This window comes from Salmo trutta, unplaced genomic scaffold (assembly GCF_901001165.1).
Source record: "Salmo trutta unplaced genomic scaffold, fSalTru1.1, whole genome shotgun sequence".
Taxonomy (NCBI): domain Eukaryota; kingdom Metazoa; phylum Chordata; class Actinopteri; order Salmoniformes; family Salmonidae; genus Salmo; species Salmo trutta.
The window spans coordinates 2,397,203-2,418,093 of NW_021823073.1; the positions used below are offsets into that span (position 1 = coordinate 2,397,203).

The window sequence follows — 20,891 nt, forward strand, 5'->3', positions numbered from 1 at the left end:
TGGTTTGAAATAGAACAGTCGATGTTAGACAGTGTGGTATAACATCTGGTCATGAGTAGCGTTGCTGAACGGTACAGGAGTGATTAGAGTCAAGCCCTCAACTTGCTGCCCTCACCGGTGACCACTTCCCCGGGAGTCTATCTCCAATAGGAACTTCTACTGTACTTGCAAGACAGTGGAGGCTGAGGGGAGAACGGCTCATAACAATGGCTGGAACAGAGCGAACAGAATGGCATCAAACACCTGAAACCATGTGTTTTTTTTAATTTACTTTTTTTTTTTAATTTAACCTTTATTTAACTAGGCAAGTCAGTTAAGAACAAATTCTTATTTACAATGACAGCCAAACCTGGACGATGCTGGGCCAATTGTGCGCCGCCCTATGGGACTCCCAATCACGGCCGGATGTGATATAGCCTGGATGTTTGATGTATTTCATACATTCCACTAATTCCGCTCCAGACATTACCACGAGCCCATCCTCGCCAATTAAGGTGCCACCTACCTCCTGTGTTGCTAGATTAAAATGGGGCCAGGAGCCGTCAACTTTGGGTGGTGTCAGTAATGACATGGGAATTGAACTGAATGGAGGTGGAGCACGTGTTGCAGGACAAGTAGTCTTCCTAGAGACCTTTGGCACTCGTGGGATCCTTATTATGTAAGAGTGAGTGAATAAAGCCTGTCTTGCTCTCGACCAGCAGTGAGAAGGGGAAGTGAGGGCCTGCGTTTGATTTCACACACCACGCCACCACATTGTTAGCTAGACTGTGAAATGGTTAACTTCTTATGCATCAAATCCCTTTAGCGGGATCGATTTGACAACATCCGGTGAAATTGCAAAGCGCCAAATTCAAACGACAGAAATATAAATATTTAACATTCATATAAATACAAGTGTAATACATCAAAATAAAGCTTAACTTCTTGTCAATCCAGCCGCGGTGTCAGATTTCAAAAAGGCTTTACAGCAAAAGCAAACCATGCGATTATCTGAGGACAGCGCCCCGCATACAAAAACATGAAACCCATATTTCAACCAGGCCGTTGCGACACGAAAGTCAGAAATAGCGATATAATATATGCCTTACCTTTTGAAGATATTCTTCTGTTGGCACTCCAAAAGGTCCCAGTTACATTACAAATGGTCCTTTTGTTCGATAAAGTCCTTCTTTATATCCATAACTCAGTTTAGCTGGTGCACTTCAGTCAATAATCCACCGATTTCCCTCCCTCAAAATGCATACAAAATGAATCCCAAACGTTACTAATAAACTTATCCAAACAAGTCAAACAATGTTTATAATCAAACCTTAGGTACCCTAATATGTAAATAATCAATAAAATGTAAGATGGAGAATCGTTATTGTCTTTACTGGAGGAAAATACCAAAGAACGCTCTCTCATTCACGCGCTTGAAAACACTACAGCCAACATGGGAGCACCTAGAAAAACTACAATTTCTGGCAAATTTTTCTTTAAACCAGCCTGAAACTCTTTCTAAAGACTTGACATCTAGTGGAAGCCCTAGGAACTGCAATTTGGGAGGGTTTCGCCTTATTATAAAAGTGCCAGCCATTGAAATCAGAGGTAGGCAGAATTTTTTTTGTTGGGGGGATGGTTTGTCCTCGGGCTTTCGCCTGTCATTTCAGTTCTGTTATACTCACATACATTATTTTAACAGTTTTAGGAACTTTAGAGTTTTCTATGCATATCCTAGCTTCTGGGCCTGAGTAACAGGCAGTTTACTTTGGGCACGCTTTTCATCCGGACGTCAAAATACTGCCCACTAGCCCAAAGAGGTTTTAAACTGACAGATTTTGGTGGGGATTTTTTTTATTACGTTCACTAGATTCACACACAGATGTGCATCAATAGACTCTTAAGGATTTAAGAATTTAAGATGTTCAATATAATTGCTACTATATGTAGTTTTAGTTCACCACTAATTGCATATTTTTCAAATAACTTCATAGTAGTCAGTAAAGGAAATGAAACCAAGGACTATTGTTAATGTTATTCCAGGTTGTTGTTATTCCAGGTTGTTGTTATTCCAGGTTGTTGTTATTCCAGGTTGTTGTTATTCCAGGTTGTTGTTATTCCAGGTTGTTGTTATTCCAGGTTGTTGTTATTCCATGTTCATGTTATTCCATGTTCATGTTGAATTTGAGTAGTGAATGGTGTTACCTATACTATACAGGTCCATTCAGGCTTTAAAAACAGATTTAGGTAGATATGCACAACGACTAAAATGAATTGTTATTTAATGTAGTTGAATAATAATAATTATAGCTTTAACCTGTACATATCCTTTCAGGCTTGTGACAAACACAGACTGAAAAGCATCAGGAAGGATGATGAGGAGATCCAGGCGTTTGTCTTCTACATGAAGGCTGAAATGAGCAAACAGCGCCGGTTTGAGTCCGCCTACTGCCAGGGCTGGTTCATCCGCACTTCTAATGAGACCAAAGTAGATTTGGGGAAACCCCAGGGGATGACAGGGGACCAGTCATTCTTCTTTGTCATCCATAAATGATGAAGAGGGTTTGTTGTTTCTGCATGTTATGTTAATCTATGTAGTTTCTATAGTGTATTTTTATACCACCATTTTATACCACTGTTTTATACCATGTCATTTGTATTTTTGTATTGATCCCATGAGTCCCTGGAAAACAATGATGATTGCTGAGTGGACTATACTGGCTACCATAAATGTACTGTAGAGTGAATGTAGAGAAACAGAGCCCAGGAAAAGTATGGGGGTGTACTGGTATTACAATATGTATGTGTAATGCAATAATGCAGCAGTGACCTGTTATTCTGCTATTGCAGAGAGAAGTAGCTATGTATCATACACAAATCATTTTTCAGTTATTGATAGTTTAGTCAGATGAGTAATGCTTTTATATTATTTTTCTGTGACTTAAGTATTTTTATTTAGAATAAAATGTATTCTAAAATGATACAAATGTCTTGAATTTATACATAATTTAAACAAATGATCCAACTTCTAATGCTTGAAAGAGCTGTTGCTGTAGGGGGTTTTCAGATCTGCCAAGTCTTCTGTCAAACTTTCATACTGACAATCACCGACTCAGAATCCTGTCTGTTCATCCTCTTCCCTCTCAAATGTTTTGTTGGTCACGCCGTAGGGGTTCTCTGCATTCTCTTCAGCTTTCGCTGCACATTTTCTGGAGATATAGAAGAGAAAGAACTGTGTCATGTTCATTTAAGCAATTTTAAGACACATTTTCCATATTTTATTAACAACCTCACAATTTGCAAGTGATGTAGCAATTAATTTGTCTCTTCCAGACCTGGGTCGAATACATGTCCAATACTTGAAGTTGTTGATTTAGGTTGACTAGATTTCAGGATTAAGTTTGGTTCAATCTTTATTTGAACCTCTCTTTTTACTCTTCATTCCTTAAAACAACATAGCATCTCACAGTTGGCGCTGACCTAGGATCAGGTTTGCCTTTTAGATCATAATGATTACATGATTACATGGACAGGGAGGACCTGATCCTAGATCAGCACTCTTACTCTGGTATGCTTTATGAATAGGGTTGCAAAATCCTGGTAACTTTGCCCAAATTCCCTGGTTTTCCAGAGATCCTGGTTGGAAGAATTTTGCAATCCTATAATGAATACGGCCCAGACTCGCTTCTTCCTGTCTCTGAAACCAGAGATGATCAACTCTGTTATGAATACGGCCCAGACTTACTTCTTCCTGTCTCTGAAACCAGAGATGATCAACCCTGTTATGAATACGGCCCAGACTTACTTCTTCCTGTCTCTGAAACCTGAGATGATCAACCTTGTTATGAATACGGCCTAGACTCACTTCTTCCTGTCTCTGAAGCCAGAGATGATGAGGTAACAGCCCATGCAGACCACCAGTCCCATGACCACCCCAAACACCACCAGCCAGACGGTGACCGGCTGCTCCACGGGCGGGGCCAGCGTTGCTAGGAGACCCTCGAACTCCAGAGTTTTATCGTCCAGTTTGAATGCGTCATTGATTCGACCTCTGGACAACCTAGTGAAATGGACGATGGCCTGAGTCGTGGGGTTATGGGTAATGTTAGGAGTGTTACAAGTACAAATACTGGAATAAAACACCCATAACAGGATTTACTGAATGCTGGCGGGAAAATGCAACTTTGTTTATGGCTGTAGTTTCAGAAACCACATCAAGAATGCTACACGAAGTGTTATTACTCTGTTTCAGACAGTCTTGTGGTGTCACTCAATCAGTTTGGCAGATATGATCGGGCAAAGTTTGTTTTAGCATGTTTAATCAGCTCACGTTCAAGGGTCGACTCCTTTACCTGATAGCGGCCTCTACCTCAGCTTTGGGAATGACCACGGCAGGGTTGGCAGGGTCAGTCACCACAAAGTAGAAAGAGATTCTGGCTGTCTCCTTGTAGGTGTGGATGTTCTCAGTCCTGGAACAAAGATAATAATACAATTATTTGATGTCACAAGATTCTAATAAATAATATTGATACAATAAATATACATTTTCATTCTGGAATGTGATGGGAGTGAATGACATAAAGAGAAGCAAAGCTGAGAGTGATGTCTAGGTGGACTTTTATTGTGAAACACTTACGTGAAAAGAACTTCCGTCTTGTTGACCTCAAGGTAATACTGTCTCATGGCGTAGGCCATGTTGGCTTTGAACAGGTACATCTCGTTGCCGTTCCAAATGTACTGGAAGAGAAACAAAGTCAGTTCAACTGGATTATATGAAGAGATTGTCTAAAGGAGAAGGTAGTGCAGCTGTTTTCCAACCACAGTAAATTCATCTTAGTGTACTCACTGCCTTGTCACCCATAGCTGCTTTCAGACTCAACCTCACTTTGTAGGCATTCTCTGAGACTGATGAACAGATACAAAATATGTATTATTATATATAGAATATATCACTTTTAACTATATCTAAAATTGCATACAACTTAGTATGGAGCGATGTATTGACTATGCATACTAGATAGTGAGCTAGATACAGAATCTGGTCTCACATGGGTCCTCTGTACTTTTGTACTACTTCATGTGAAGCGCAATATTGGCTATGCACACTAGATAGTGCCCTAGTATGGATAGGGACACTACTCTATAGGTACTCACATGGGTCCTCAGCTGCTCTCCATCCTGGCTTCCTGTTGTTCTTCCTGTTTTCTTCTATTAGCCAAACATGGAGGTCCTTGAAGTAGTCCAGGAGAGGGGCGGAGTCCATCTTGGCATGTCCTGAAATCGTCTCCAGGGCTCTGGTCCACGACTTTGACCTCCCAAACTCCAGCATTGTCCTGTAAAATGAGATGTAGTTGTTAGTTTGTTTACTTGTTCATTGGCCATTCAGCATTCTTAGACATGACAGACGCAACGAACAGATTTGGTATGAGCACCTGAGCTTGTCCCCGGCTGCTGTAGAGTTGGTGATGTCACACTTGAATAAGGGTCCAGAGTGGCCAGCTGCCTCACAGAGGGCCTTCTGAAACTGGAACTGATAGATAGTCCTGGTGAAGTATCTATGACAGACAGAGACAGTCCTGGGTCAAATACAGTACATGTCCTGGTGAAGTATCTATGACAGACAGAGACAGTCCTGGGTCAAATACAGTACATGTCCTGGTGAAGTATCTATGACAGACAGACACAGTCCTGGGTCAAATACAGTACATGTCCTGGTGAAGTATCTATGACAGACAGAGACAGTCCTGGGTCAAATACAGTACATGTCCTGGTGAAGTATCTATGACAGACAGAGACAGTCCTGGGTCAAATACAGTACATGTCCTGGTGAAGTATCTATGACAGACAGAGACAGTCCTGCGTCAAATACAGTACATGTCCTGGTGAAGTATCTATGACAGACAGAGACAGTCCTGGGTCAAATACAGTACATGTCCTGGTGAAGTATCTATGACAGACAGAGACAGTCCTGGGTCAAATACAGTACATGTCCTGGTGAAGTATCTATGACAGACAGAGACAGTCCTGGGTCAAATACAGTACATGTCCTGGTGAAGTATCTATGACAGACAGAGACAGTTCTGGATCAAATACATGTCTATGCTTCATCATCTCCCACCACCTAAAGCTAAATGACCTATGGCAAGCTGAAGAAGCTCCAGGATAGGTCCTTCCTCATACATGGACTGTACATAGTTCTAATACTTGAGCTAAGTGTGATTTAGTTTACCATGTACAATGGAACCAATTTAATTGTCCCAAAAATACAAAATCTAAAAACTAAATCAAGCGAAACCTCAATTGCTATTGGACCCAGATCTGCACAGAGACAGATACGGCATTACAACAAGAATGGCTGGATGTGAGGGGTATTGAGAACGGCTGGATGTGAGGGGTATTGAGAACGGCTGGATGTGAGGGGTATTGAGAATGGCTGGAGGTGAGGGGTATTGAGAATGGCTGGATGTGAGGGGTATTGAGAACGGCTGGATGTGAGGGGTATTGAGAACGGCTGGATGTGAGGGGTATTGAGAATGGCTGGATGTGAGGGGTATTGAGAACGGCTGGATGTGAGGGGTATTGAGAACGGCTGGATGTGAGGGGTATTGAGAATGGCTGGATGTGAGGGGTATTGAGAACGGCTGGATGTGAGGGGTATTGAGAACGGCTGGGTGTGAGGGGTATTGAGAACGGCTGGGTGTGAGGGGTATTGAGAACGGCTGGATGTGAGGGGTATTGAGAACGGCTGGATGTGAGGGGTATTGAGAACGGCTGGATGTGAGGGGTATTGAGAACGGCTGGATGTGAGGGGTATTGAGAACGGCTGGATGTGAGGGGTATTGAGAACGGCTGGATGTGAGGGGTATTGAGAATGGCTGGATGTGAGGGGTATTGAGAACGGCTGGATGTGAGGGGTATTGAGAACGGCTGGATGTGAGGGGTATTGAGAACGGCTGGATGTGAGGGGTATTGAGAACGGCTGGATGTGAGGGGTATTGAGAATGGCTGGATGTGAGGGGTATTGAGAACGGCTGGATGTGAGAGGTATTGAGAATGGCTGGATGTGAGGGGTATTGAGAACGGCTGGATGTGAGGGGTATTGAGAACGGCTGGATGTGAGGGGTATTGAGAACGGTTGGATGTGAGGGGTATTGAGAATGGCTGGATGTGAGGGGTATTGAGAACGGCTGGATGTGAGGGGTATTGAGAACGGCTGGATGTGAGGGGTATTGAGAACTGCTGGATGTGAGGGGTATTGAGAACGGCTGGATGTGAGGGGTATTGAGAATGGCTGGATGTGAGGGGTATTGAGAACGGCTGGATGTGAGGGGTATTGAGAACGGCTGGATGTGAGGGGTATTGAGAACGGCTGGATGTGAGGGTATTGAGAACGGCTGGATGTGAGGGGTATTGAGAATGGCTGGATGTGAGGGGTATTGAGAATGGTTGGATGTGAGGGGTATTGAGAACGGCTGGATGTGAGGGGTATTGAGAACGGCTGGATGTGAGGGGTATTGAGATGAGACCTGATGAAGGAGTAGTCTCCGGACACGTGGAACAGAGCAGGCGGGTCACAGTATGTCTCATCTCTGGGTAAGGGCTCCACTACACCGACCATATCCCTCCTGGTAACAGAGTTAGCATCAATAGTTAGCATTGTAATGTCCCTACAGTGTATTGCTAAACCAACTATGAGGTAAAAACACTAGGCCTCCACTAGAGCTCCTTCTTTACATTGATATACAACACTGATATATTGTTTATGATTCTTTATCTCCCATCACCTAAAGCTAAATAAACTATGACCTATGACAAGCTGAAGAAGCTCCAGAAGAGGTCCTTCCTTACTTCATCTCCCACCAGCGCTGCATCCACTGGTCCTTGGGGATGGTCCCCAGGAAGACCTGCCACCTCCACTCCTCCAGCATGTAGGTGAAAGGCAGGGTGGCCACGATGGTCAGGGCCTGCTTCATCAGGAAGTTGATCTCAGTCTCTGTATTGGGGCGGGAGGAAGAGAAAGAAGTGCTGTTTGAGAGAGGGTACATCTAAAATGGTGACACTTTATAGAAAATAAAGTGTAATGGTCTCTGGTAAAAAAGTAGGACACTTCATAGTGAATAGAGTGTTATCCAAGACAGGAAGTCACTAGAGGAGCCATTTTGATGAAACAACGTGAAACAAAACCTACAACAACATGGTCTGACTCAGTGTCAATTATCCTCATCAGATATACATGTGGATTTGCTCGTACCTGCCCTCGCCTTGGCCCTGTCCTTGTCCCTGTCCCTGTCCCTGTCCCTGTCCCTACCCTTGACCCTGGCCCTGTCCTTGTCCCTGACCCTGTCCCTGACCCTGTCCCTGTCCCTGTCCCTGTCCCTGTCCCTGGCCCTGACCCTGACCCTGTCCCTGTCCCTGACCCTGTCCCTGACCCTGTCCCTGACCCTGGCCCTGACCCTGTCCCTAACCTGGACTCTGTTCAGATGTAACTCAGGTATTCCATAGACCAGCTATAACAACAACTGTTGTCTAACTGTTATCATCAGATCTAGATGTGTTTCTACCGCTACCTGTCCCTACCCCTGACCCTGTCCCTGACCCTGTCCCTGTCCGTGCCTGACCCTGTCCCTGACCCTGTCCCTACCCCTGACTCAGGTGTCACCTTTATCCTCGACGAAGTCGTCTGGCAGGAGTCCCAGGGCCTTCAGGTGTTTGGGGGTGGCAGCGGACAGGGACATGATCTCCCCCACGGCCTCGTGGAAGCCCTCGTTAGCCCCGTCTCTCAGCAGGTAGGACAGGTTCCTGTAGGCCATCTGGTACTGGTTGTGTCCCATCTCATGGTGTGCTGTCAGGAAGTGGTCCATGTTCACCTCCGTACACATCTTGATCCTGGAAATGGGGGAAATTTAAGAAGTAGACAAAGTCAGGGAAGTACAGTATAATACAGTATAATACATTATAAAACAGTATAATACATTATAATACAGAATAATACAATATAATACAGAATAATGCATTATAATACGTATAATACAGTATATAATACAGTATAATACCTTATAATACAGTATAATACATTATATAATACAGTATAATACGTTATAATACATAATACAGTATAATACAGTATATAATACAGTATAATACATTTTAATACAGTACAATACCGTATAATAAGTTAATATTTATGATTAATATTTAATCATTACAATTGATGCTGAGTGTAAGGAGGTATAGCCTACAAAATCAGATAAACTCCTTCAGATTTTATTCTACATGTGTGTACAGCATTTTGAAAAGAAGTTCAACGTGCTCTGGATTTTACCTTGATGATTTATGTTTCACAACAGAATTCCTTCATATCTTTATGACATGCTGCTGTGACTAACAGGATATGAATTCTATATAAGTAGTTAGTGCATGCAATCTCTCTGTCCCTCCCTAAGGCTCTACTTACTGCGTGTCCAGGGATAAATACAGGACCAACATGATTCCTGTTACCTGAAGTCCTCTCTGTCCCTCCCTAAGGCTCTACTTACTGCATGTCCAGGGATAAATACAGGACCAACATGATTCCTGTTACCTGAAGTCCTCTCTGTCCCTCCCTAAGGCTCTACTTACTGCGTGTCCAGGGATAAATACAGTACGAACATGATTCCTGAAGTCCTCTCTGTCCCTCCCTAAGGCTTGTCACTCTGCATGTCCTGGGCTAAGTAAAGGGAAAGGGGGATACCTAGTTTGTTGTACAACTGAATGCATTCAAGCAAAATGTGTCTTCCGCATTTAACCCAACCCCTCTGAATTAGAGAGGTGTGGGGGGCTGCCTTAATCGCCGTCCACGTCATCAACACCCGGGGAGCAGTTGTTGTTGGGGGTTAACTGCCTTGCTCAAAGGCAGAACAGCAGAGTTTTCCACCTTGCCTGCTCAGGGAGTCGAACCAGCAACCTTTTGGTTACTGGCCCAACGCTGTTAACCACTAGGCTAGTTAAATGCAGGATGAATAGGATTCCTGTTACCTGAAGTCCTCTCTGTTCCCCATGTCCCAGGCTGTAGGGTGGCACACTACCTTCCTGCCATCAGTAGGTTTCTCCAGCATAGAGTCCTTCCAGAAGTTATCGAACATCTTGTATAGACCCACCGACATGAAGAACTTCTCTGCTTCTTGGAACAGTCTGTCCTTAGGCCATTTCTGGGAATTACAGAAAAGGTGTTTAACTCACAGTGTATTTTAGGGGGTAAGAACTGAAAGTAATAGAAGTCACTATTAAAGTCACACTTGTTTCCTTCAGATCCAACCCACAATTCCTAGTCTACAATTTTCAAGGTCCATATTGGATACATACAATAGCAGATCATGATTTATTTTCACTCAACCTGTGCGATCATAGCGTCCGTCACATCAATATCGGTTTTCTCTGGAAAAGGGGTTGAGATGGGGTAAAGACCTGTCCAAAACCTTCCCCACATGTCACCTGAAAAAGGTCATTAGAGAGAGAGAGAAGACCTTCATAAGCTGAATCAGTCCTGTTCCAGCAGTGTTGGAGCAAAAGCTGTGCCCTGTCCAGCGACCTCACCCAGTAGATGTGCAGGCAGGCCCCCCTCTGGGTGGATGTGTTCAGGGTGTTTGGCCTGCAGCTTAGACCTCACATAGGCATGCAGCTCTTTGTACAGGGGGAGGATCTGGAAAGACACAATAGAGTTGGTGGTGTGAAATAAAACATAAAAACACCATATCTTTGATGTGGCAAGTCCGATTTACATAATGCAAGGAAAGCATGCTGGTTGGGGAGTAATGGATTACATATAACGGATTCCAAAAATCTAACTCTAATTTGTTATGTTACCAGCAAAAATATTGTAACCCGATTACAGATACCGATATGATTACTTCTAGTATTACTTTTAAATTCAGAAAGGAAACAAACAAATGATTTGACATCTTTCTGTTTCTCAATGACATTCAAATCAGCATTGAAAAAAGGGGCACATTTTTATACCGAGGACAGTTTCAGGTTGGATATTCCACGAATATTCGCCTGTAGTTTTCCTTACGTCCACCAACAGCAGTTAGGGACCGTCAACATAGTGACAAATCAAGTTTTTCAAATTTCAATAGCTCTTTAACCATTACTCCTAAAACTTTCCAAACTGGCTGTAGCTAACCCGATGGCATTGACACACATTGCACACACTTTCTATATCGATTTACATCTCACACTATTTTAAATTATTTATTTACATTTTTACATTTCAATACCTCATTGGTCATATGACCTACTGACTTAAACAAGGTTCAGAATGTCCACTGAATACACTTCTATATTGCACACCCTTTAGTTTGTCCATTTTCCCCTCACATGATTTTACATTCATTTTTCAAAATTGTGACCTACTGACTTCAAACAAGGTTCAGAATGTCCACTGACTATGCCTTCATAATGGACACTCTGATGTTTGTCTACTTTCATCTCATGTTATTAGACTTAAATCTGTAAGCTTTGCAGCCCTTCATTTTACATTGGTGTAAAAAAATGTTTTGAAGTTAAATGTTCCAGCCTCGCAATAACTATCTTTCACATGGACACTGAAAGATCCACAGATGGCTGTATGTGGCATGGATCAAGGACAGGAGAGGTGTTCGAACAGAGGTGCTTAAAGGAAGGCGCACAGGTAGGCCTCATGAAAAACAATGTTTCATATGCTCTTTTTAATCACAGTAATAGGCAGTGATTTGTCAGTCAGAGTGAGCTTGATAACGTGATAGAATCATTTTCATAGCATTACTTTCATATACTGTACATTAAGACAAATCCTTCTACGTTGAGTATTAGAACACAGTTTACATAACCTGATAATGACTTGATATTTGAGTGCATTTACAACAAGCCACATGCAGACAACTTACAAAATGCAATAGTGCATTTGAGGGTTTGTTTTTCTGATGAAAATAGTTATTTGATGCATGGCCTACAATTTCTAACTGGGAAAATAAATTCCTACATCTTTTGTGTAACACCAAAACGTATAACATTCACACCACTACACGTTGAAAATACAGTTGTTTTCCTGTGCAGTGATCAACTTACATTCTGATAGCTTTTTGTATTTCTGAGTGACATAAAGGTATCGACATAGTGATTAATTCACTTTTAATGTCATTACAGAAAACATACAACAACAACAAGATGATCGAGTTAACAACACATTACAAACAGAGTCATGAAACTGGCAAATAAAGATGACAACGGAAAGGGAAATATTGATGATGGCCAGAAATTCAGTCAACACCAACCAGATCATTAGAGACAGAGGGACAGAAGATGAGGCAGAGGCTCTAGAGGAGAGGAAAGATGACATACAAACACAAAGTGACGAAGAGTACTCCAGAGACAGAAGGACAGAACAAGTGAGTGATGCTAAAAGAATAACCAGACCAGGGGCAAAGTCATTTTCCATTTCTATTAAGATGGACAGGTGGAAGAAAATAAAGCCCTTACCAGGTACCTCAAACCAGGTACCTCAAACCAGGTACCTCAAACAGCCATGGACAGATGTGCTTTATTCTGAATTAAATAAGGTCAATCCATGCTGCAACTTGGCATTCAAATACCAGCATATCAAAGCTAATCACAGACGGAGAAAAGCCTCACCTTACTTCTGTGCCTTGACCACCTGCACCTTTCAGTCGTGTAAAGCAAAATACATGTTTAGACGACAAAAAAGGCCTAGCAAATATAGCAAATATGTCAACATCATGGTATTCAGATTTGGTGAGGTGACACACCAACGAAGTGAGAGAAGATGTAGGCCTGTAAGATATACATTTTTTATTTAGAAAAATTAATGTAAAATCTTGTGAGATGAAAATGGACAAACTAAAGGTTGTGCAATATAGAAGGGTAGTCAGTGGACATTCTGAACCTTGTTTGAAGTCATTAGGTCACATGACCAATGAGCTATTGACATTTTAAATGTTGAAAAATTCATGTAAAAACGTGTTAGATAAAAATGAACAAACTAAAAGGTGTCCAATGTGTAGGCCCACTGAGTGGACATTCTGAACCTTGTTTGAAGTCAGTAGGTCACATGACCAAGGAGCTATTGAAATTCAAATGTAAAAAAAGTTTGTACTTTGTTTATGCGCCCTAACTAATTCAACTAGGAATACAAAATGCTGCTCACATTTCCACATGTTTATTAGCTTTGGAAAGCGAATTAATGTCCAAATCTGGTGTGCGCAATTTTTCCAACATCATGACACTTATTTGGAGTCTGTGGCTCAAGTGGTTTGAAAGCTATTGAGGTTTGAAAGCGCGAATATCCTTCGAATATCCAACTAAAACTGTCTTTACCGCGGTCATTTTTATTTGTTCTGCCTGAGCGAGTTTGACCACAAATTAGAGACCACCATGATGACACAACAAATGCGTTTGATGGATCGCAGGAATATGCTTTTGTAGGCTACAGTCCAAGCTATGTCTTCCAACTTGAATAAACGCTTGGAGGTAAAGACGACAGTAATGGTGTAGCCCAACGGGCGATATGGATATCACTTATTACTGATATCTGGGCTGCATAGCGCATGGATGTGAATCACACTGCTGCGCTCTCATTTAGCTATTTGCGCCTTACGGATTGTGGATGTTGTGAATGTGGGTGGCTGTTCACAAATGTATATGTGTATTTTAACCCAATAATGGTTGAATATAATACGTTTAAGCTGCCTATCAATCGTGGTTTTTGTGACAGAACCAAACGGAAGCAAACAGAGCAAAATAATAGTTTCTATTGGACAAATTCAGGTAGGTCCCTCCCCGTTTCGTCCAGTTTGCTTCCGTTTAAGAAACGTTTTGCAACAGAATCGGCGTAATGAATATGCCAGTATACAGCCAGTATAAAATGCGTTCTTGCAGCCGCTTCATAGTGCGGATCCCAGCCTATGGAATAACAGGTTGAGGCAGTTCCTCCCTGCTCAACGCCCCCGTGGTATTTTTATACATACTGTCAAAAAAAATTATAATTTAAGATGACCACGAGAAAGCCCAATCAATCGTCGATGACAACAAAATCATAAACAACAGAGTAGGCTAATTAATCCTTAGTTATTGGGTTATACTCGGGTAAAACAATTTGACTAATCTATATTTCCATATTTCCAAGTCCTATTCTTTAAGATCAAGGAGTATTACATGAATTGGAATGACAGGAAATCTGGCAGACCCTGGTGTTTAATGTAAAAATATAGCCTAATCCAATTATTATCTATACAGTAGTAGAAAGCGATGGGTTAAAAGAAGCCTAAATAACCAACCCATGAAGTAAAATGTAACACCCATATATGGCCAGCTATGTAAACTCTAACATTAACTTATCCTGCAATGGATGTTGTTCAATTGGTAATATTATTTTTTGTCTTCTTCTAATGCCTCTTAATAAGCAGGTTGACGTTAATAAGAAGGTTGACGTTTATTGGGATGAGTCTTGTCCTGGAGGCAGAACTGAGCGATTTCAGCTAGATGGGCCAGCTGCAGACTCAAAATTGGCTATATTCTTAATTTAAGGTTAGGGTTAGACATTATGGGTTAGCAGTGTGGTTAAGGTTAGGGTTAGACATTATGGGTTAGCAGTGTGGTTAAGGTTAGGGTTAGACATTATGGGTTAGCAGTGTGGTTAGGGTTAGACATTGGGTTTAGTAGTGTGGTTAAGGTTAGGGTTAGGCATTATGGGTTAGCAGTGTGGTTAAGGTTAGGGTTAGACATTATGGGTTAGCAGTGTGGTTAAGGTTAGGGTTAGACATTATGGGTTAGCAGTGTGGTTAAGGTTAGGGTTAGACATTATGGGTTAGCAGTGTGGTTAAGGTTAGGGTTAGACATTAGGGTTAGCAGTGTGGTTAGGGTTAGACATTATGGGTTAGCAGTGTGGTTAGGGTTAGACATTATGGGTTAGCAGTGTGGTTAAGGTTAGGGTTAGACATTATGGGTTAGCAGTGTGGTTAAGGTTAGGGTTAGACATTATGGGTTAGCAGTGTGGTTAAGGTCAGGGTTAAGGTTAAGGTTAGGTTTAAAATCAGATTTGATGACTTTGTGGCTGTGCCAGCTAGTGACCACTTTGCAGCGCTGCCTCCATAAGAAGATTCATGACGAAAAAAACGCTAACCTGTGCCTCTTAAGGGGAAGTCTAAAAGTAACTGAAAGTAATCAGATTACATTACTGAGTTTGGGTAATCCAAAGGTTGCATTACTGATTACAATTTTGGACAGGTAACTAGTAACTGTAACGGATTACATTTAGAAAGTAACCTACAAAACTCTAACTGTACAATACAGAAATATATACAATAACAAAAACATCCAATAAAACAAAATAGTATCAATAATATTTTATTAACAGTGTTTTTGCGACATACAATACATTTCATTTGTATGTGAGAAAAGCTCAGCGTAGTTGAAGCACCACAACAGTCGACAACGTACCTCTTTGTAAATGCGCCTCACATCGGTCATCAGTTGGCCCCTGGCGTAGTTGTACGGGCTGTCATCGATAGTTTCATAGTTGGACCGCCAATAGTCTCCGTAGTCCTCATAACCTGTGGCGATAGATATAGTAGTAGTAGTTGGACAGGTTTGTAGTAGTAGTATAGTAGTAATATAGTAGTAGTATAGTAGTAGTATATTGGTAATATATTATGTGTAGTATAGTAAGATAGTAGTAGTAGTATAGTAATATAGTAGTAGTGTAGTAGTAGTAGTAGTAGTAGTATAGTAATAGAGTAATATACTAGCAGTATAGTAGTACCGTAGTAGTAGTAGTAGTTTTAGTAGTAGTAGTAGTAGTAGTAATAGTAATATAGTAGTAGTAGTAGTAGTAGTAGCAGCAGCAGTAATATAGTAGTAATAGTATTAGTAGTAGTCGTAGTAGTAGTATAAGTATAGTAGTAGTAGTAGTAGTACTCGTATAGTAGTAATAGTAGTAGTAATAGTAGTAGTACTTATAGCAGTAGTAGTAGTAGTAGTAGCACTATAGTACTAGTAGTAGTAGTAGTAGTATGGTAGTGTAGTAGTAGTAGTAGTCGTAGTAATAATAGCAGTATAGTAGTAGTATTAGCAGTAGTAGTAGTAGGTCTACCATTGAGTTTGGCAGCTTCGTTCTTAAGGTCCACATAGTCTTCATATAGAGGCCTCATCTTCTTCCCTACCTCCACTCTCCAGCCCTCCCATACATGCAGACGCTCATAGTAGTCACTGTCCATGTTGGCCATTACACTCTCCAGCCCTAGACATTAGACACAGCAGTAAACCAGTTGAAAAAAGGCTAGTTCATATTTGAAATAGAAACTCCAGCATACCAGTATTCTTGTCCCTAGTATTTTTGTTATTCTTTTATGTATCCTCGCATCAGGAATATCATTGAGCTGGGGTTCCTTTTTTCCTACACAACATTAAACCACTATCTGACCTCAGATTTCTGAAGCCATCTCCCTCACCAAGACATCCAAGCACCAAAACCTGAAGTGAGGAGACACCTTTTACAAGAAATACTATTCCTTCAAAACTAGGGGAGTTTTTCGGCAGGGCTTTTTGTTGTTGAAGTATCTGACAGAGTGACTAGTAGTCTTGAGATATACCGTTTTTATAGAAGTCTAGGGTCTGCATCCCACTGGTACACAATTTAGTACACTACTTTGACACTAAATAGTGCACTACTTTTGACCCTATATTTTGCTCTACGTTTGACACTACTAGGGCCATGGTCAAAAGTAGTGCCCTATATAGGGAATAGAGTGCCATTTGGGACTCAGTCAATGACCTTGGACATCCGTAAAAGGGCAGTCGGTCGTAAAGTCAGGTTGCCACAGCCGAGCTGACAGTTGGTACTTTGTACCCATACCAAATGGCACCCAATTCATTACTTAGTGTCCTACTTTCACCCAGAGCCATGTGGGACTCTGGCCTTTCTAGAAGAAAAAGAAACGCACACCTATTTAGGCGAGGTGCTGGCCAGCGGAGTAGAAAACTTGAAAACAAAGGAGAGCAGCACACTCTAGGAGCTCAGATGCAACATTTTTATGTCCAACGTTTCGACAGCCAAGCTGTCTTCATCAGGGTACGATCCCAAACACTGCGGGATGACTCGTTTATATTGTGTCAAAAGACTCACAGGTGTCTGTAATCATGGCCAAGTGTGGCCTAATATCATTGGTTAATTCTCAAATATTAAAATGGCATACAAAGAACAGTATACAAAAAACAAATGGATAGCATACGATCATAGATTCATTTTAGACTACACAAGCTTACAAACAATTACAATGGCAAAGTCACAATAATCACAAGAATGGCTTAAGATCAAAGTCTATGTTGAGACCGAAGGGAGCAAGGGTCTTTAAATTAAAAATCCAGGCAGCCTCTCGTTTTAACAATAAATGATCAAGGTCACCCCCTCTCCTAGGGAGGGTGACATGTTCGATGCCAATATAACGCAGAGACGAAATTGAGTGGTTTGCTTCCAAAAAGTGGGCCGCAACTGGGTGATGTGGGACTCTGGCCTTTACCTGGTTCCAAAGTTTGACAGTCAAAGGGGTCTTCTCTCTTGCACACCGTGCCTGTACTGTAGATGGAGCTCATCTTATTCATCACTTTGTTCAGCTGACATGAAATACAACAACAACAACATCAACAACAACATCAACAACAACATCAACATTAACAACAACATCAACATTAACAACAACAACAACATCAACATTAACAACAACAACAACATCAACATTAACAACAACAACAACATTAACAACAACAACAACATTAACAACAACATCAACAACAACATCGACAACATCAACATTAACAACAACAACATCAACATTAACAACAACAACAACATCAATATTAACAACAACAACAACATCAACATTAACAACAACAACAACATTAACAACAACAACATTAACAACAACATCAACAACAACAACATCAACAACAACATCGACAACATCAACATTAACAACAACAACAACATTAACAACAACAACAACATTAACAACAACATCACAAACAAGTTATGCTATGTTGTGGTATTACAATGATTTGACTAGCCTGTTCCCGTGAGTATTTGACTAGCCTGTTCCCGTGAGTATTTGACTAGCCTGTTCCTGTGAGTATTTGACTAGCCTGTTCCTGTGAGTATTTGACTAGCCTGTTCCCGTGAGTATTTGACTAGCCTGTTCCCGTGAGTATTTGACTAGCCTGTTCCCGTGAGTATTTGACTACCCTGTTCCCGTGTGTATTTGACTAGCCTGTTCCCGTGAGTATTTGACTAGCCTGTTCCCGTGAGTATTTGACTAGCCTGTTCCCGTGAGTATTTGACTACCCTGTTCCCGTGAGTATTTGACTAGCCTGTTCCCGTGAATATTTGACTAGCCTGTTCCCGTGAGTATTTGACTAGCCTGTTCCCGTGAGTATTTCACTAGCCTGTTCCCGTGAGTATTTGACTAGCCTGTTCCCGTGTGTATTTGACTAGCCTGTTCCCGTGAGTATTTGACTAGCCTGTTCCCGTGAGTATTTGACTAGCCTGTTCCCGTGAGTATTTGACTAGCCTGTTCCCGTGAGTATTTGACTAGCCTGTTCCTGTGAGTATTTGACTAGCCTGTTCCCGTGAGTATTTGACTAGCCTGTTCTCGTGAGTATTTGACTAGCCTGTTCCCGTGAGTATTTGACTAGCCTGTACCCGTGAGTATTTGACTAGCCTGTTCCCGTGAGTATTTGACTAGCCTGTAATAGAAGAGATGAGGACAGTCAGACTAATAGAAGAGATGAGGACAGTCAGACTAATAGAAGAGATGAGGACAGTCAGACTAGTAGAAGAGATGAGGACAGTCAGACTAATAGAAGAGATGAGGACAGTCAGACTAATAGAAGAGATGAGGACAGTCAGACTAATAGAAGAGATGAGGACAGTCAGACTGATAGAAGAGATGAGGACAGTCAGACTAATAGAAGAGATGAGGACAGTCAGACTAATAGAAGAGATGAGGACAGTCAGACTAATAGAAGAGATGAGGACAGTCAGACTAATAGAAGAGATGAGGATAGTCAGACTAATAGAAGAGATGAGGACAGTCAGACTAATAGAAGAGATGAGGACAGTCAGACTAATAGAAGAGATGAGGACAGTCAGACTAATAGAAGAGATGAGGACAGTCAGACTAATAGAAGAGATGAGGACAGTCAGACTAGTAGAAGAGATGAGGACAGTCAGACTAATAGAAGAGATGAGGACAGTCAGACTAATAGAAGAGATGAGGACAGTCAGACTAATAGAAGAGATGAGGACAGTCAGACTGATAGAAGAGATGAGGACAGTCAGACTAATAGAAGCGATGAGGACAGTCAGACTAATAGAAGAGATGAGGACAGTCAGACTAATAGAAGAGATGAGGACAGTCAGACTAATAGAAGAGATGAGGACAGAAAGAAAAGTTATCTTACATATGGACTGAAAGAAGACCACAATGGAAAGAATTCCTCTAGTCAATGATTTTAAATGCATTGTACCCATATGTTGGTGAATTGTGATTTTAAAAGGTTAAATCATTAAAATCAAGAAGAAAAAGATCAGAGACAGCAGTGAAAGAATGTGTCTTACATGTGCTGCTTTGTCTGCGGACAGGGCCCCAGAGCCCTTGTCCTGGAGGGAAGTCAGCTGGAGTTTGATCAATGGATCACTGATCTGATCGATTGGAAAGTTCTCCGACTCCTTGGATACTTTGCTGTAGTATTCTCCCCAGATTGCGCTCTGTACACCCTGAAACCATAACAAAACATTGACAGAAATGACATTTCATTCATAATATTAACAATACAATACAATAGACAATATCAAATAACTAGTTGTCTGTCTGGAGTTATGTGTTGAGATGTAGCCCACCAATCCAAAATTGACAGCAATATACCATTATTGTCATTGTTCAGAACCAGACCCATAGATCCACCCTGTTTCTCAGTTCAGCCTTGTGGACCCCCAGCTACAGGCCATAGGGGTCTCTGAAGATGGCTCTGAAACTCTGCCTTTCATTAGTGCCACTTTAAATCTACCAGAAAACTCACCAGTTTGTCTAAATTCTCCTGGGAAATATCTGTGTTGTACGCCCATGATGCCAGGGAATACTGATACATGAGATGAGTAGCGTTCCCATCAAACGTGTCCAGAAACTCCTGTGCCCTTCTCTCTAAGTCTGACTGTGCTGCCACACAGGCCACAGCGATCAGCCCCACTAGAAGACGCCTGGTCATAGACATCCTGTATGAATATCCCCTACGGCCACACTGACACCACTTCAGTTTCTTATTCACTTATATCTAACTCTAAGGGCTGTCCTCGCCCTTTGGTCAGAGTCATAACTCCAGAGTGTATCTTGTCCTTTATACACAGATTGGTGGATAGAAGGGTACAGTGTACGTCAGTGGGCCAGCTATGGCACGGCAGATGGGCTACTATCTCAAACATAACATTGTCTTTGTTCTACAACTATAACATTGTCTTGAAGTTACTGACAGTTTCTAAGTCTTGCTGTACAGTGAATATGTACATGTGTGTGTGTGTGTGTGTGTGTGTGTGTGTGTGTGTGTGTGTGCCAAACCCATCTCACTACAGTAGAGTAGAATAGAGTAGAACATAGTAGAGTAGAATAGAGTAGAGTAGAGTAGAGTAGAGTAGAGTAGAGTAGAGTAGAGTAGAGTAGAGTAGAACAGAGTAGAGTAGAGTCTTTATTATCCACAGGGGGCAATTCATTTTGCAGCACATAGTGAAAACACATTGAACACATGACAATAAATAAATACAAAAACAATATATACCGCAGGGTTCCCCAACTGGTGGCCCGTGAGCCGAATTTGGCCCACAGGGATTTTATATG

The 20,891-nt window shown here is 41.6% G+C and overlaps 2 protein-coding genes across 2 annotated transcripts in view; one reads left to right on the top strand and one right to left on the bottom strand.

The window, feature by feature from the left end:
- Positions 1-2,959, top strand: part of LOC115188793 (uncharacterized) — a 21,045-nt gene extending 18,086 nt beyond the window's left edge. The window contains exon 8 of the mRNA XM_029747643.1: positions 2,315-2,959. Within this exon, the coding sequence (XP_029603503.1) occupies positions 2,315-2,533 (219 nt within the window). The 3' untranslated portion in view covers positions 2,534-2,959. The remainder of the gene's footprint in view (positions 1-2,314) is intronic.
- On the bottom strand, positions 2,860-20,313 carry LOC115188791 (angiotensin-converting enzyme 2). Its single transcript, XM_029747642.1, has 18 exons — positions 20,083-20,313; positions 19,622-19,780; positions 17,529-17,622; positions 16,103-16,249; positions 15,451-15,563; positions 10,552-10,657; positions 10,352-10,449; positions 9,994-10,166; positions 8,639-8,865; positions 7,828-7,972; positions 7,506-7,604; positions 5,412-5,534; positions 5,134-5,312; positions 4,826-4,884; positions 4,616-4,716; positions 4,332-4,448; positions 3,845-4,039; positions 2,860-3,188 (listed from the first exon to the last, which is right to left on the bottom strand). The coding sequence occupies exons 1-18, from the start codon at positions 20,272-20,274 to the stop codon at positions 3,092-3,094; spliced, it is 2,424 nt and encodes an 807-aa protein (XP_029603502.1). The 5' UTR covers positions 20,275-20,313; the 3' UTR covers positions 2,860-3,091.
- Between the last annotated feature and the right edge of the window lie 578 nt (positions 20,314-20,891).